Below are 18,792 nucleotides of genomic sequence, written 5' to 3' on the forward strand. Positions count from 1 at the left end.
GAAATTAGTGGGATTTTAACCCTACATATAACAAGTGGGATTTTCAATGGAGGTTTTTCTGCTTGTCATTGTTCTTCTTGTTATTGTCAATGAATTCTTCTATTTACAAGATGGGAAGTCGGTTTCTGTTCGATTACAAGGCTTCATCACTACGTTAAAAGACACCAGTTAGCATCCACGGATGACAATAGTTGTATAACAATCTTTGACAAATATAAATTAAAGCAACATTTTTTTGGTAACTAACCGCTAATGCCTAGGGCTAGCAACATGTTAGGGTCCAATCCAAGTTGATTTTGTGTTTGTTTCGAAAACTTTATGAAAGGTATAAATATGTACTCTTTATGCATTGCTTTCAAGAAAATGAAGCAATGAATTACCTAGACACTTTTCTTTTTTGAAAGTGAATTTCTTACATCTAGCTAGATTATGGATGTTAAAAAAATAAAAAATAAAATCTAGGGTCTAACTCAGCAAGAACAATATTTGTATTAGTTGTATATCTATCATCGCAGAAGTGACAAATATAACCTCCTTCATCCGACTTTACACTAGAGCCTCAAGAACCGAGCATCTAACTAGCTCCACTTGGTTTGGAGGGATATAGCTCAGTTGGTAGAGTGCCGCTCTCACAGCTAGGTCGCGGCTGGTTGGGAGACACTATTGTGCAAGTTTCGTACTATCATATTAAGATCAACTTATGGATTCTCAGTACAAACAAAAGTAAATGATAAAGTAAGAGCACCTAATTCTTTCTTTAATAAAGAAAAGAGAGAAAGAAGCTTACAAATGGTTCTAGACTTCAAGTCCACCCCAAAACAAAAGGAAGTAAACACCATTAAACTATGGACAAATGTATGTTAGTCTCATCAATTCATCATCCATGAAAAATTATTTTGCAACAACCGCCCAACTATCCATGTGACTCATTTTGACTTTTAAGCAGTAATTTAAGCATTCCAATCATTAAATCTCACCCCCGATTACATTATTTTCTAATTAATATCAATAATAATCCAACCAACTCCCATAATTTAGATGCTTCCATTTCGCAATCACAATGCTAACTATAAAGACTAGAATATCACCATTCGTTTATAATGGATAGTCACATTGATAGTGTAATTCAAACTAGCAAGTAGCGACATGTCAATTGGATCATACCCGAATGTAATCGGCAATCACAAATTCAAAATGCAAATCATATACATAAAGGAGATGTCACATTGATAGTGTAATCAAATATAGCAACACCTCAATTAAATCTAAATGAAACCAAGATGAAGATTCACAAATCCTTCAAATTCGTCTTTCATTTGTAGCAAAATTTACAACAAACAAACTCTATATTTAACTCAACTCATAAGTTTATGATATGAGTTAATAATTCTAATCACCAATAAGGCAATAATAATAATAATAATCATATCAATATACAAAATTAAAAAAAAAAAAAAAAAAAATCTACTCAATTGTTTTCATCTTGAATTATCATTATTATTACCTGTATTGTTACTAATAGTATTATTATCATCATTAATTTCTAATTTTGTTTCTCTCCCCTGAAAATTCCCACACCCACCACTTCCTACCTCATCATCTTGCGTAGCCTCCAAAACTTGAACCCGGCCTTCCAACTCCCGGATCATCAAAACGGCGTCGTTACTCCTCCTCTCAACCCGCAACGCCGCAACACCAACCGCGTTCGAGTTCGAGTTCGTGTTGGAGTTGGGAGCAGGACCCGAACCCGAGAAGGATCGAAGGGGCGGAGCTAAATTCATAGTAGACCGACAGAGCGGGCAATTAGAGTGAGTCTTAAGCCAAGTATCAATACAAGGCAGATGGAAAGCATGCTCACAGTTAGGCATCAACCGTAGATTCTCATTCTCATTGAACTCAGTGAGACACACGGCGCATTCCGTGCCGTCGACTAACTTATCCTCTCTCCGATACTTAAACACCGTGATCTGGCGAATAAAGGCGTCGTCGAGACCTGAGGCGGACGAGTTCGGCCGAGTTGGGTCGTGAATCAGCGAGTCAACTCTTGAGAGTGGGTCAGAGGTTTCGGAGTCGATAAATCGGTTGATTCTGCGACGGTTGCGAGAGCGACGGCAGAGCTTGGAGATGACGGTGAAGTAGAAGAGGAGGAGGAAGGCGGCGGCGAGGACGGCGATTAGAGCGGCCATTAATGGGGAGATGCGAGAGGAGGAGGAGTCATCGGAGGAGTCGTCGGAGGAGATGATGTTGGGGTTGAGGAGAAGGGGAGGAGGTGGGGGGAAGATGCATAATTGGGGGCAGTTGAGGGAGCAACCTTGGGAGCAGAAATTGTAGGTTTTGGAGGTTGAGGGCCATGGTTGTGGAGCTCCAATTGAGATGGGGGAAGCCATTGATGAGGTAATGATGATGGTGATTTGAGGGGAGTTTAGTTCATTGGAAATGGTGGTGGGTGTAATTTGGAGGGAAGTTGGGTGGGGGAGAGAGGAGAGAGAGAGAAAAGGGGAAAGTAGAAATGGGGAAAAGGGGAGGTGATGAAATTTTTATATATTCTTTTGATTAATTATGATGTTGATTAGTGGGGAATGGGAATGGAGTGGTATGTGTAGGAGTATGTTTATGTGTAATTGTGTATCATTTTATGTGTATGGTGTTTAATAAGATATTTGAATGTAATTTAACGATGCATCCTCTTATATGGGAGGGAGAACACTGATCAGAGTCATCAAACCTTAACTCTCATACTTATTTTGATCTAATACTTGTGTGGGTAAATATTTTGAAAGTAAAGGAGAACGATAAAGGATTCCCATCATTAAAATGTTATTAATGGAGATTGAATCTCTAATTTCAAGGTTAAAAGGTGCACGTGGACACTGCATATTCTTTTGTGTTCGTTTTAGAGAAAAGCACTGGAAGCATAGCTCTCTCATCCCTTCTATGGTCATGAGGCAGCCCCTGTCGTTGCCTTAGCTGTGCTATCGGCAACCCTGGGGAAGTAGGAATATGATAGCACTCATCTTGGGGTGGCAGCTACATGCCCTCAGCCCTGGGGAAGTAGGAATAGGAGAGCACCCGTCTTGGGGTGGGCCGGGTGGCAGCTGCCCTTCGCATGTGATAAAGAACCTTGCTTACACGCTCATTCGTTGATGATGATTGGCAATTTGGCACAATACAAATAATGGAAATAAAAAAAAAAGTTTGTGTATACGTGTACGTATATGTGCTAATGGTCTATGTTGGTATAGCGTTTAAAGCGATAATCGAATGTAATTTTACATCCTCTCATATTCTAGTTTTTTAGTTTTCTTTCTTATAGAACTAGCATCTTTCATAAGTTAATCAAACTATCTATACAAGTTTAACAGAGTAGGAAGTAAATTAAGAGTATTTTCATTCTCAAGTAAGTATATGGTAAAACTCAAAACTTTTGATCTCAGAGTCATAAGGTAAGGTCCTTCATACCTTCATCAATCTTGTGTGGTTACCACGGAGCACATTTTAGGGATGATTTGAAATAAAATTAAATCACATTAATTTAATTTTACAGCTTCTCTTTTTCAAAAAAAAAAAAATAAAAAAAAAAAATAAAAAATTACCCTTCTTATACATATTCTACCGTCATTTACTCACATATAGATTATTTATGGTGAGAAATTTTAGAGGATTTAAAATTGTTTCAATGATAATACAACAGATAACCCCGATATATGTATAAAGTATGTTTGGTAAGATAATTTAGAAGATTTAGATTATTTATTAGTGTACCGTAGACATCCGAGTATGTACGTGGATATGAATATGATGTTGTGTATGGCTTGAAGGGTAGTCATTATCATAATTTGGTAGAGTTATTTTGAGTCTACTCTCTTTCTTTATCTTTTCTTGTATACTTTGCTTTTTTTAGTTTTGACGAACGGTTTGTACAAGTTTTATGGACAATTATTTAGTTGGCCTATAAGACCACTCTCAATGGTGAGCAAAAAAAATGCTCACCCACTCTCTCTCTACCCACTTTCTCTCTCAACAAATCAATTTTGCTCATGGGCAAATTTTTTTCATATTTCCTCTCCCAATGGTGAGCAAAAAAAATGCTCACCCACCACTATCTCTCTCTTACTTTTTCAATACCCCACCATAACTTTCTCTCTCCTACACAACACTTCTTTATTTATTTATTTCATTTATATTTTAACATTACTCCAAATAAATAAAAACTAGTTTAATTATGTGTAACTTATTTTTTTTTATTTTTTTTCTTTTTTATCGTTAAAATTTATCGTAAAATTATTTATGTTATTATAAATAATTGTAAAAAAAAGCTCATAATTTTTTATTTATTTTAAAAGCGGTACAATATTAGAGAACAATTAATTTGCAACGTCATGCGCAATTAAACTTAGGAAATAAAAAAAACACAACTACATCGTCTAATTTCTCCCTAATTACGGGGCCCGTATCGTTGCCAAATATGTTCGACTAAATCACGTTTCAGAGATAGATGAATTTCTCTGTCACGGAGGGAAGCTTTTCGCTGTAGAAATGCGTTGAAGTCAAAGTTGGTAGGTCGGCCTACGTTGAATTCAAACGGTGGCGTTGTAGATGTTGATGCTGGTGTTGATTCTTGTTGATCTTCTTCGTAGAAGGCTCTTAGAACTTCGGCTCGAGTGTAGTTGTGGCGCTCATCTTCAACAATCATGTTGTGCATAATGATACATGCTTTCATTATGTCTCGCAGTATGTCCTCATCGTACGCCAGTGACGGTTTTCGTATTATTGCAAATCGAGCTTGCAAAACACCGAATGCTCTTTCAACGTCTTTTCGAGCAGCAGCCTGGTGGTCAGCGAACAATTTATCTTTTTGAAGTTGAGGGGTTGTGATACCCTGAACAAAAGTTGCCCACTTCGGATAAATACCGTCGGCTAAGTAATATGCCATGTTGTATTCATGGCCGTTAACGGTAAAATTTACCGGAGGAGCTCGACCATGCAGAACCTCATCGAACACTGGGGAACGGTATAAGACATTTAGGTCATTACAAGATCCAGGAATCCCAAAGAAGGAATGCCATATCCATAAATCCTGATCTGCAACGGCTTCCAGTATTAGCGTTGCTTTCTTGTTCCTACCGGCGTACTGCGCTTTCCATGCCGTTGGACAGTTCTTCCATTCCCAATGCATGCAATCAATGCTGCCTATCATGCCTGGAAATCCACGCAGTTCATTTTGATGCATAATTCTGGCCAATTCAGCAGTTGTAGGGTTTCGCATGTACTCGGTTCCGAACTGATTAATGACCCCGGTACAAAAACGTTGAAGAGCAACTCGAGCAGTTGACTCACTGGTCCGAACGTATTCATCCACGGCGTCCGCAGCCATGCCGTAGCCTAACATTCTTATCGCTGCTGTACATTTTTGCAGAGGTGATAAACCTAACCTTCCAGCTGCATCCCTACGCTGCTGGAAGTACACATCACCTTCAACGACCTTGTTCATTATACGTACAAACAAAGGTCGTTGCATACGAAATCTTCTTCTAAATTGGGTGGTGTTGTACACGGGATTATCGGAAAAGTAATCATTAAACAACCTGGCATGTCCAATTTCCCTATCTCTTCTATTCGTACCCCCTCTAGGTTTTTTTGAAGAGTGTTGGGATTGTGTTTGGGGCATGAGGACAGATGGGGGTTGGTATGTGAAGAGTTCATCAACAAGTTGGTCATATTCTTCAGTATTTGAAGAAGATGAGCTTGAACTTGAGCTTGATGATGGTCTAGAATACATCTCGTATTACTATTGTTATTTGATGAAGGGGTGTGGTTGTGGATATGTGCCATGTCTACTATATATAGCAAAAATATCAAATGAATATGTGGTTACAAATCTGATTGACCACACCAAGTACAGGAATTAAATTTTCAACCACGGAATAGGTATACTATGCTAGTTGACAGTGACAAGTCTTGAGTGCAATAATGTCGGTATCAATGACACAAAGGTAAAGCATTCTGATAAAGTGAAATCAGAAAAATGTGACTACACAATGACAAAGATTTATTGTAATTATGTCGGTATCAATGACACAAAGGTAAAGCATTCTGATAAAGTGAAATCAGAAAAATGTGACTACACAATGACGAAGATTTATTGTAATTATGTCGGTATGGAAACTTAAATCAACTTGTTAAACAACTTGTCATTCAATATTGGAAAATCAGAATACAAGTGTACATCTTACATTGAGATTAACCACACAACTCGCTAATCTGCAAGTACAACCCAATCAGAGCTTCATCTTCCGCCACAGACCAAATACGGGTAACTCGTGTAGGAACCTGGTTGGGTTCCAACAAGCGCACTGGTGGAGGAGGATACTGCGGCGTCTCTGGTACGCTTTCCTCTTCGCTCTCATCGAAATAGTGTGTTACTACCAAGATCAGTTTCAGGTGTACGATCTTCATTAGCAGGGTTTTGTTGGGGAACCTCAGTGGGTGTCTGATGCAGTGGAGGTGGTTGCGTCGACATATTGCCCATTCTTTGCAAGAACAACTGAAACTCGGGATTAGTTAGGAAATCATCACTAAAACCCGAAAGTTGTTGACGGAAATTTGGGTTGTTTGGATCCATTAAAATATTCTGCACCAAAAAACAAAAGATCAATATCGTTACAAACATTTACTCAAAAAACAAATTAAAATGATAACAAATCCAAAAAAATATCAACAACTTTCTTCAATTGCATAATGCAATAACATTACATGCCATACAAAATAACATATATACTAATTTTAACACATAACTACAGGTACATGTTAAAGAAAATAATTAACCAATACTTGCAACACTTTAAGAACATGTACATAATGCAATATAATTTCGTGGCCTATAATTTTTTTTTTTCAATAAAATCACATATATACTAATTTTATTAAGTTAATACATTTATATATAGCAACAAAAATTTACCATTAATTAATTGCAACAACAAATTCAGAAATTTATGGACAAAATATAAACAACTTTCTTAATAATTACATATTGCAAATATAATTACATGGCCTAAAATATTTTATTTTTTTTAAAAAAAATCACATATAATATACTACTTATATTTAACTGATTTTAAAAATTAAATATTTTTTTTTTACCTCAATATGGATGAATTGCAATAGCAATATTCTTCTACAAAATTAAAATACTTTTAAGAAAATTAAAATTTGGAGGATTTTAAGGTGTTTTTGAAATTGTATCAAAATATATCAAAATGCATGTCTATTTATAGAGAATTTAATTTTATGACCGTTGGTAATTTTTTTTTTTTTTTTTTACAAAATATATTTTTCTGAAAATGGGAAATACATAAATAACCGTTGTAAAACGGCTAGTATTTTCTGATTGGTTGTCTTGCTGCCAGCTGCCACGTGTCGCGTCCTCATTCGCCAGCGAACTGCACGCGTCAGCTTCCCTTTTTTTTTTTTTCTGATACTCAAAACGACGCGTTTTGAGGCGCGCCTTTGAGGCAGCTTCATCAAAACGCGTCGTTTTGATGTTAGAGTCAGCTTTTTTTTTTTCTGACGCGTGTGGGGCCCACTTGCAACACTGTTCATGGCAAAAAATGCTCAACTTTTGAGCTTTTTAATAAATGCTCATGAGCATTTTTACCTATTTTTCATTTTACTCACCATTGTGAGTTGTGAGCATTTTTTTTCCTCACAAAAAATGTTCATGAGCTAAAAAAACTCTCACCATTGAGAGTGCTCTAAGATATCGTATAAAATAATAAGAGTCTGTATCGCGTGTTTGTGTTATGTTAATTCTAGTTTTCATGGGTGATTTTACATCACTTAAGTTAATAGTCAATAGATGTAAACATAAAAAAGTAAGTAGTTTGCAATTACCCTAAATCTTCACTTTGGCATCGTGTGACCAAAATTAATCGAGTAGTCTTTGTCTAAACTATTAAAGGATAAAAGGAGCTAGGGGTCTTTGCCTAGTATAGGTAGAGGCTTGTTTTTGTATACAGTGGCGGACCCAGGATTTTCCGACTGGTGAGTCACAATCGATAATCAAATATGTAAAAAAAAAAATTTACCAACAACCAAATAATAGTACTAAAAAATACATCCAAATATTCAAACAGTACAAAATACAACCAAATGTTCATATAATACTACAAAAGACAACTAAATAGTAATGCAAACTTATTACAATAGTTCTCGACGAGTTTTCATGTTTTGATATCGATTCATGATATCTTCCATGCTAACATTCAAAAACAAATCATTCTCCAAATAAGTAATTAAACAATCATTCAACATTTGATCTCCCATGCTATTTCGTAGTTTGTCTTTCACTTGCTTCATGCCAGAAAATACTCTTTCCACACTTGTCGTTGCGACAGGAAGAAGCAACACCAACTTCAAAAGTAAATAGACCCTATCATGAGTTTCAGACAATCCCGTTTCAACCAATTTGATTGAAAGATCACTAAGACCCTTCAAATTCCAAAACCTTTCATCTCCTCTAACAGAACAAATGTAACTATCAAGTGTATGACCAAAGACTATCAATTCTGAACTTGGAAATTCATTAGGATAGAATTTTGCAAGCTTAATCAATTTTTCCTTATGAAACTTAGAAAAACGATCCACAGGACTCAAACAAGACATACACACAAGTAGTTCTTTAGTTATTTCGGGAAATCGATTTTCAAGTTCTTGCAATTGAAGATCAATGACACCAAAAAAAACTTCAACTCGAAAATGATGTAGATTAGACACTTGTGGGCATTTACCTCTAAACAACCTCCTCCCGGGAACAACATATTTAGCCTCCATATCTGGAACTGCAATGTCATAGTCACCAATAAAAGAAATTACCTTTTCCATATGAGAATCCCATCCTTCATCTCTCATTTTTTGCAAATTAGTCTTGGTTACATTAACCATGGCCATTGCATTCACAATGTCTTGATCGTGCTTTTGTAAGGCCACATTCAAAGCATTTGTTATCGCAAATATACTAACCATCAAGTGTGCCACGAACACAAAATCAAAGGACATCAGAAGATTTGTAAGTGTTTGAGCTCTATTAGAATCTATTGTATCAGATACTTTTGCAATATCCTCAAGAGAACCAAGGATTACAGGGAATAAATCAAGTACATTCAAGATTGTCTTGAAGTGAGATCCCCAACGAGTATCACAAGGTCTACCTAATCCACGTTCTTGATTTAAACCTGAACCCGTCTCAAGTTCACCTAGAGACAATGCATCCACCACTCTTTGAGCTTGATTTTCACGAAGAAACTCTTTCCTTTTTGGTGAACCCCCCACAAAATTCAAGAGAGGTGCAAGTACATCAACAAATAACCAAGCACAAATCTGAATTCTTTTTAGCAAGTGCAACTTGAGTTAATTGAAGTTGGTGAGCAAAGCAGTGGACAAAATAAGCTTCTTTACACTCATTCTCTATAAGAGTCCTAAGGCCATTAATAGAACCTTGCATATTACTTGCCCCATCATAACCCTGACCCGTACTTGAGAGAAAGACAAAGAATGCTCCATTAATAAGGATTCAATAGCAGTTTTGAGAGTCAAAGAAGCAGTGTTTACAACATGCACAATACCAAGTAAACGCTCACACACTTCTCCCTTTCTATTAACATATCTCAAACAAAGAGCCAATTGTTCCTTGTCAGAAACATCAGCGGACTCATCAGCAAGAATAGAAAATAAACCACCATCAATATCTTCAAGCATTGCTTTAGTGGTCTCTTTTGCACATGCATTTATGATATCTTTTTGGACTTTAGGAGAAGTAAGTTGACAATTACTAGGAGCATTTTTGAAAAACAACTTTAGAATATTCAGGATTACCTTTGGAAATAAGGGATAAAAGTGAAAGAAAGTTACCTCTTCTTAAGGAACTTTCTTTTTCATCATGACCACGGAAAGGCAACCCTTGGAGTAAAAGCCATTGGATAGATTCAATTGAAGCTTCAAGTCGCGTCCTATATGCATTTGTACTCTCAGCGGTTTGTTTTGTTAAGGCTTGTGTGATGCTTGAATTTTGTTTCTTGAACAAATCCATAGCTAAAACAGCATTATTATGTGCACTCAAGTGTTTACCGACATGTTTTCTTATTAAATCCGATCGATTCCATGATTTGAAACCATCACTAACAAAAGCATCACCTCCAAAGGCATTTTCATCCTTGAATAGATAACAAGGGAAACAATAGGCAGCATCCTTTTCCACACTATACTCAAGCCAGGTCCAAGTATCAAACCACTTAGCACAAAAGCGACGATTTTTGCCAAAAATAGAAGTTTGAGGAAATGTAAAGTCTTTGGGCTGACAAGGCTTTCTTTGAATGTAAACTCTTCTCACTAAATCTCTATCATCTTTATGAAATTGACTCATTTTTCTCCTCTTTCCTGGATCTTGTGGAAGATTAGCAAATTCATGTTCACTTAATCTTTCTCCAAAGATTGGGGCATTAGGAGAACATTGGCCTTGTTCATTTTGAGGGGAATTTTGAGTTGAATAATGAGATGGAGATGAAAGTTGCTCACTTTCTTGAGGTGGAGTTATAGTTTGTTCATTTTGTGTTGGATGTGGAAGAGAAGTTGGAGTAGGATTCTTTTTAGCAAAGAAGCTAGTAATGTTTTGCATTTCATTTGGAGTATGTTTTCTCTTCATTCTGAAATTTGAATAAATATTGAACTAAATCAAGCAATATTCCCCAGAAAAATTATTTGAATAAATATTCAACTAAATGGTCTAAATCAAGCAATTTCACATAATGACATAATCACATAAACATATTACACAAAACACAATTACACAAAACAGATTTCACATAAGTAATAACTAATAAGTTCAAGAGATTTCAATTACACAAAACACAATTTTGGAAATTTTTTTGCTATTATAAAATTAAAATTTCACACCTTTAGCCTTTGCAAATTATTTCTCTTAAAGTACATAGTTGCACACCAAAACATCATCACTTGCAAATTGCAATGCAAAAAGTACTCTCTAAATTCTAAATGTATATGTTTTCACAAGTACAGTATACTATTTTGCATCAAATTAATAAATATACTTCTCATATGATGAGTAAATTCAATGGCGGATCCAAAAAATTTGAAATGGGGATTCGAATATAAGATCAAATCGACCAATTACAGAAAATCAAAGTTCAGTACCATAGTTAAATTTACTATTTGAATTACAACCTACAAATTCATTTTCCACATTCTAACATTTCGCAACTCAACATATTTTTTTAATAACTACCATATATACAATCTATGCTTTACCTATTGATTAAAATTTATAATCATTTGCAAAGTAATAATCATATTTGTAATGTACAGGGTAGTTAGCAAGTAAAACAAACCCAAAAATCATAATTGTGTCACAAAACAATACTCCCTTAATAAACACCAAGAATCATTAGATTGTATTAAAGCAAAATTAGAGAATAAGATATCAAATCCAAACTATAAAGTATTCTAACCTTTTCCGTGAATATAAATCACAACAATTTTAGCCAGTAGAAAAATCGAAAATGGCGGCAGCAGTGTGGTCAGAGCGGAGCAGGGGTTACCGGCGGCTACGAGAGAGGATGAAAAGTTGAGGGGAAAATGTGCACAAAGAGAAGAAGGCTAGGGCTTGAAGTCTCCTCTAACTGATTTTAATTTTTTTTTTTTTTTTTTAAATAACTTAAAATTTTTTTTTTGGGCCTGGTGAGTCACTTGACCCACCAGGTCTAAGCCCAAGTCCGCCACTGTTTGTATATACAATTAGTTAACTCTCATCATTTTCATTTATGTGACTAGCATTAATTACGTTTAATTACTTATCATCTTCTTTTTTAAAAAAAACGTTAAAAGTTGACGTTTCATTAGTAACAAAACGCGACTACGTAGCTCAGATTTTGGAATGGAAAAAATGTTGATGAACCTTTAAATCATTATATATATGTATCATTGCAAAATTAATCCTATATTCTCACGGAGCATGTAATAGGGATTCATTTATAATAATGATGGGTCTCTTATGTAAAAAAAAAAAAAAAGAAAAGAAAAGAAAAAAGGTTCAAAGTATACTTTATTTTTTTAAATTAAAAGTAAACATTATATTCAAAGTAAAATATTTAATCTAATGACTCAAGAAGGTATTAAATTACAATCCAAAAAAAGAAGGTATTTGGGTTGGTGATCAAAGTTTGATTAAATTACATTAAAGTACCTCTATCAAACTTTAATCAGTGATTTACGTCTTTGAATCTCCATAATAAAATTTCAACTTTAATTTTTATTCTACACACTACATGACAAGAAGATAAAAATTTCCATCTTGATATTGTTTCCTCAGCCCCCATATTTCAATTTTCACGTAGAAGGCAATGTTATAAGTAACTTGTTCATTTCAGTCAGTTGTTGATCTAATGATCTTGGCTTAAAGTGGTTATGCATAGTCATAACAAATTTCAAAAGTTCAGTGTATGATGGTATAAACAAGATTCGATCTTATGTTTGCGCATAATTTTGATACTTAATCAACTAAAGTTTTTGAGTTGTCCTTACAGTTTTTTTTTCTTCTCTGAAATAATTCAAAGTAAGATGAGTATTACATAACCTACTAATGACATCTTGTCATCCACAATGTTTGTAAATTGTACTGCTACAAGAACTTTTATCGATATTATTATAGTTATATATCCATGTGAAAATGCACATTATAAGTTGTCCCACGTTGAAAAAGATGAGACTAAAAGTTGGAAACTTGTCTCGTCAATGAATATGGTCCAGACCCATCTCAAAAAACTCAAGCTTAATCATTTACTTTTTAGATCATTCCTGATGCAAAATGGTCTAAATTCATCTAGGTACTTAAACTTCCATTATGAGTTTAGGTCTCAAATTTCATCTACACTCTTTGGATTTATTTTTCAAGTAGTCTTTGGATGTATGGTACTAACCTCCATTTTTATATTATTTGCAACGATTTTATATAAAGCGCGAGCAAAAAATGTCTAGTCGTTGCAAATAATATGAAATGGAGGTAGTATTTAACTTGTGACAATCAATTAAGACTGATGTAATCTTGATGAAAATGACTTGGTTGGAAGGAGTTAGGAAGGATATGAAGTATATGGATTTGTACGAGGATGAAGCATTGGATCGTAAGGGATGGAGGAGGAAGATCTTTGTGGATGACTACACGGAATAATCAATTTTGATTCATGTAGCGACCCTACTTATGGGATTAAGGTTTTGATTGATTGATTGATAAATAAGTCAACAACGAGTGATTATTTGTTTTGATGTCAAAATAAATAGTTCCCTCAATCTCACTTCCAAGAAGATGAAATTAATATGCTACTTGACATATCAATTCTAAGGAGTTAATAATTGTAACATTCTCATGTACATCACTTCCTTAACTGAAAGCCACCTTCTCTCTACCAACTTTGACAATAGGAAGAATAAAAGAGATATATATTCAGAGAAGATTAAGGAAAACTTGAAATTGATCCAAAATTTCATTTATGGTTAAAATTAATTAGCATGTCTAGGGTTGAAAAAATGGCAAAACGTAACATAATGAATCATCACAAAGAAAAAATAGACATAAATTTGGATGCAATTTATGTTGGATGCGATACAATGAAAGTATATATGTTAGATGTTTACTACAGAGTAATACTATTTTCAGAGTTACTACTCTTGTAAATTATACCATAAGGTTGTATTAATGATGAAAAGTTTCAGAATAATTAACAGAAGAAAAGGAACAGTGTTCTAAACAAAATAACTTTAATTAAGACATATTTAATAAGCCGTTATATATATATATATATATATATATATATATATATATATATATATATATATATAATATATATATATACACGATTTCTTCTATTTTGACATGTGTTGGAGACTTGGAGTATTAGTTTGCCAAATGATGCTAATTACTATAGGTACGTTAGTTATAGCTTTGAATTCAGGAGCTACTTGAAAGTGAAATTATTTGGGAATTTTGCTTATTCCAATATGGGAGATCAGATCTAATCTCGAGACTATAAATAAAACAATATAAAAAGAAGTAGCATTATTTGATTAATTGAAGTTTGATAAAATGCTAAGTTAGCTCCTAATATAGGCTAATACAAGTGTGCCACCCTTTCTTGTACTAGACCACAGACAACAACAATAAGGCGCCGAAATTGTAGGACTTTTTTGCTAATGCTAAATTATTGTGGACCTGAGGTTTATATACACGCGGAACTGACGTTATATTGAACATAGTAATCGTAGTTTTAACAGAGTAACCTTATTTTTAACATAATAACCTTTATTAAAACTTGTATGACCTTTAATGTTATTAAAAATTTCATTAAAAAAAATCAACCTCTTATAGCTTTTATAATGTCACAATGACTTTTAATTCAACATAATAACCTTTATTTTAATATAGTGACCTTTTTTTTAATTAATAAAACAATCATAGTGTCTCTAATGTTAGTGGTCCACAATATATTAATGTGAACTGAGTCCATATAAGAAATTGTGTTGACTATGTTGTACAACTGAGATATATTTATCGGTTGATTACTTGATTTTAAACATCTATGTCGAAATTTGATTTCTTATTTTTTTTTCTTTTTTTATGGTTAAATTTTGATAATTTTTTGTTATTTTTTTTTAATATAATAATCATTAAGTTAATAATCAAAGTACAATGCTGTGTTTCATGTAGAAATCTTATTGTTGAATTTGTTTTTAAAAAGTACAAAAGTACAATGAAGTACTCCATTTGTTTATTTATTTATTTGTTCTACCCATTTCACCATTTGTTGTCATAGAAATTGGAAAAAAAAAAAAAAAAAAAAACAAAAACAAAAAACACAATGAAACGAATTTAAGAACATGATTTATTTCATTTTCAATTTTCCGTCTGATTGGGAAGATTATAACTGTACAAAATGTCCTCTTATGATCTATTGCAACAAGGCTTCATCATGTTACTAAATAATTCAATGGAGATAATTGTATGACTTCCCCATTTCAATTTGTGGTAAAAAAAAGTCGCTTAATTTTTTTTCCCCTACTTTAACTTATAGAAAACATGAAATACTATAATTGTTAATTTCATATGCAATTGTTAAAAAAAAAAAAAAAAAAAAAAAAAACTATTGGTCTATGATATTTGTTTCATTTGATTTGTCAACAAAATAGAATAAGGGCACCAATATGGTCCTTAGGCCTGGATCATCGAAAATGTCATAGGAAGTGGGCCAGCTGTGTCTTTGATTAGTTTTTAGTTTAGCCTTCTGAAGCTATTATACTACGTAATTATTGTCAGGCCAATACTCGAAATATCTCACAATGTGAAGTCACCTTATAAATTATTGTTCCAAATTGCATAATGAAAATTGACATGTTCTTCAATAAATATTACGGAGTACTTTCTCTGTCCTATTTGACTTTTTATGGCATTGAAGACACGTTCTAAAACGTCTATATTATTATTTCATACACGTAAAAATTATAAAAATGTGATATTAATAAAATGTATGATGAGACAAAACTAACAAAATTTCATATGACTATATTATCTCTTATAAATTAATGATAATATATGGTCAAATTTTCTAAGTTTGCCCAAAAAATGACAATGGGGCAAAAATAAAGGACAAAGGAAGTATAAGTTAGATGATACGAGTACTAGGTACATTTTTTTGGGGGAAGGGGGGGGGGGGGAGGGAGGAGGGAGGAGGAAGACTAATTGACTTTTGACACATGAGAGGATATAGTCGATAAGACGACTACTCCTTATACATTACGTTCATACAAGCATACTTGTAGGTATATAGCTAATATAAGTAAATTTAAATGGACTATTAGGATCCATTTAGACTCTCTTGAGACCTTACTCCTATTTTTGGCCCCTCCTCCTGTTGATGTCATTCATGTAGCTTGGTCCCCTCGTTAATGTAATTTTGATGTTTAGTGTGAGATAGGTCAAGTGCTACAGGTATCATTATTTTTTTTTAAAAAAAGGAAAGGTACACAGAAGTTAGAAAGTCTTCTCTTAAGACTAACCCTAACTTATCAGAAGTAATAAAAAAATGAAAAAATAAAAAATAAAAATTATCAGAGATCAATTTGTCAACAATATCTAGCCGTAGCCACACGTTTAATTTAGGAATGATTACTTTCCTAGCTAATTGCTGAAGCTATGGCTCTTCAAAAATGGGCTCCTTTTGGCTCGTGCCCATAAATTTTCTTATATTTTAAATGTAGGTGATAACTTGCTTATTATTCATATTTTGCAAGGTAAAGCTCAGTGTCCCAGGAAGATTCAATTTTGATGGAAGACGTGCGTTAATGAGCTTCTTTGTCATTTGCTCTGCCTGGACTCCAAGCACATTTATAGAGAGGGCAATCGAGCAGCAGATTATGTTGCTCCTTAGGTCATTTCGTGCAAACCCATCATGATGTAGATCTTTTTTTTTTTTTTTTAAATAATTCTGATAAGTTAGAGGCTTAGGGGTTAGTTTTTTGAGAGAAGACTTTCCTAACTTCTTTGACCTTTCCTTTTAAACAAAAAAAAAAAAAAAAAAAAAAACAGAAAAAAAAGGTAATGTAACCAATGATCGCACAAAATTATAATTTATAAATCACTCTAGACAATGATTTTGTCTTAAGGCCTCATATTATTTATCAGATTTTCTTTTTTGTCAAAGTTAATTTTTTTTTTCCTCTAACTAGAGAGTTAATAAGTTCAACTAAGGCAAACTAAGTTATGATAAACCTTAATAAAGATTATCAAAGTTTGATTTACGACAAAAATAAGTTTTAATAGTTTCTCAAAAAAGGTCAAAATTCTATATAAAGTCAAGGTTTCAAACCCACAACCCCTCACATTATATGCAAAGTCTTTACCAATTAAGCATTGCAAATTTATTGCTTGCTTTATCACGCCAACCTATTATATTAATTCGAATGTATCTAAACCTCTAAGGGATAATGTATAGAATTCAACCAATAATATATACATAGTAGGCAATAAAATTTGTTTTATAATACCATTATATTCAAAAAAGAATTTTTAGTTCCATTTTACATGCAACGACTTAAGTATTGTCTAGACCAATAACTACTTTACTTTTAAAAGCTACTACGTATATAACCTGAGTTTCCCTTTCATTTTCTCAACACCATACCCCCAAGTGACCAGTTTTGGCAAATTAGCAAAAGCACTAACTTCTTGAGACTATCGAACGTCATTAAAATAAAAAATTCACACTTTCAACATTAACCACAATGTATAAGACGACCACAAAGATGACAATGATGTTTTCAATACACTACTTAGAACCAGTAACATCATAAACACCGATTGTACAATAGAAATTACAATTGATTAATCACAATAATACGAAGTACAATCATGGGGCATGGGTTAAAGGGGGAATGAACCATGAAAATAGAAAGCAAAACATAAGACGGCACCTTTGGTTGGCCTTTGCAGACTGCCTTAAGCTTGCTAGTTGCCTAATTAGTCCATTAATCACCAGATTTAGTCACTAATCTTGTAATCTAACATTTTCCCAATATTTAAATGTACACTTTCACAGTGATTTAGACTCATGCGAATCTGCTGCCGCCAGCCAAACTGTCCCTTGCAATTGCCAAAGGTTCAGTCACTTTCACCTTTTAAAACCTCCTTTCTTCTTCTCTCTCTCTCTTACTCATCTCACCTTTTTCATTTTCTCTCTCTAACATTCTTCTGCTCAATCATGCTCATTCATTGCCAAAAATTTTTTTCTTTTTTTTCATTGTTTGGTGTAATTTTAATTTATTTGTGCTGAAATGCATGATACTTTTGTGGGGTTTTCAAAAATTCAAATTTTTTTTTTTTGATGGGGTGTTTTTTGAATCAGTTTTTAGTGATGGGTTTGTTTTAAGTTGGCAAAATAATGTCATCTTTGTAATTATTAAGATCAAATTTCAGCTGTTTTGCTTATTTATTTTGATTTTTTTTGGTCCCTACAAAAGTCAAATCCCTTTTTTTGTATGTTTCTGGACTTTCCTTTTCAATTGCAATTTTCTTGTACTTTGATGTATAAATGTTGACATGTAATGGGAATTTTAGTTGGTTTGAAATAAATTTGGCGGGTGTTTTTACTTAAAAAAATGTTGTTAATTGCTTGATTAAGATCCGATTAGCTTGTATTAATCTTTGTTGTGTATATTTATGTTGTTTTTATTTTTGTTGGTCCCAGTGAAATGAATCATCTGTGAAAGGATCTACTTTTAAGGTACTTTATCAGCTTATTATTTAATTTAATTACTCAATATATTGATTGTTGGTTAATGGCTTTGCTTATATTGTGTTTTGTGTATTTTGTCATTGATCTTGTGGAGTTTATTTAAGCTTATTTGATTTCTGCTGCATGAAATGTTGTTGAATTGTGAGAATATTTATCTGTTTAATCCCTTCCTTCAAAATTGATAGTCACATTATTAGTGTAATTTGAATTATTAATGTACTCGTAACAACTAAATCCGGACAGAGGGAGTATTACACTCTGTAGTTGTGCTAGGATTTATCTTGCACGAAGTATGCTACATGTGACTAAATGACTAATCTGTGATACATGCCGTCTGTTTCACTTATGCTACACATATTTGGGGTAAATGGTTGAATGTGTGTATTGAATTTTGCAACTAAGGCCTATAACTAGCATGATTTGGATGCATTTTAGTATT

At 33.5% G+C, this 18,792-nt stretch overlaps 3 protein-coding genes across 3 annotated transcripts; all 3 read right to left on the bottom strand.

Annotated features, from left to right (window-relative positions):
* Positions 1–310: 310 nt before the first annotated feature.
* LOC110716405 (RING-H2 finger protein ATL51-like) lies at positions 311–2,705 on the bottom strand. Its single transcript, XM_021895018.1, has one exon. The coding sequence runs from the start codon at positions 2,385–2,387 to the stop codon at positions 1,479–1,481; it is 909 nt and encodes a 302-aa protein (XP_021750710.1). The 5' UTR covers positions 2,388–2,705; the 3' UTR covers positions 311–1,478.
* A 1,730-nt stretch (positions 2,706–4,435) lies between these two features.
* LOC110716403 lies at positions 4,436–5,779 on the bottom strand. The gene has a single exon (XM_021895016.1). The coding sequence runs from the start codon at positions 5,777–5,779 to the stop codon at positions 4,436–4,438; it is 1,344 nt and encodes a 447-aa protein (XP_021750708.1).
* Positions 5,780–5,938: 159 nt separating this feature from the next.
* Positions 5,939–10,699, bottom strand: LOC110716404. The gene is made up of 5 exons (XM_021895017.1): positions 9,910–10,699; positions 9,508–9,803; positions 8,350–9,402; positions 6,427–6,631; positions 5,939–6,003 (listed from the first exon to the last, which is right to left on the bottom strand). Exons 1-5 carry the CDS (start codon positions 10,697–10,699, stop codon positions 5,939–5,941), a joined length of 2,409 nt encoding a protein of 802 aa, XP_021750709.1.
* Between the last annotated feature and the right edge of the window lie 8,093 nt (positions 10,700–18,792).

Source organism: Chenopodium quinoa, unplaced genomic scaffold, assembly GCF_001683475.1.
Source record: "Chenopodium quinoa cultivar QQ74 unplaced genomic scaffold, ASM168347v1, whole genome shotgun sequence".
Lineage (NCBI taxonomy): Eukaryota > Viridiplantae > Streptophyta > Magnoliopsida > Caryophyllales > Amaranthaceae > Chenopodium > Chenopodium quinoa.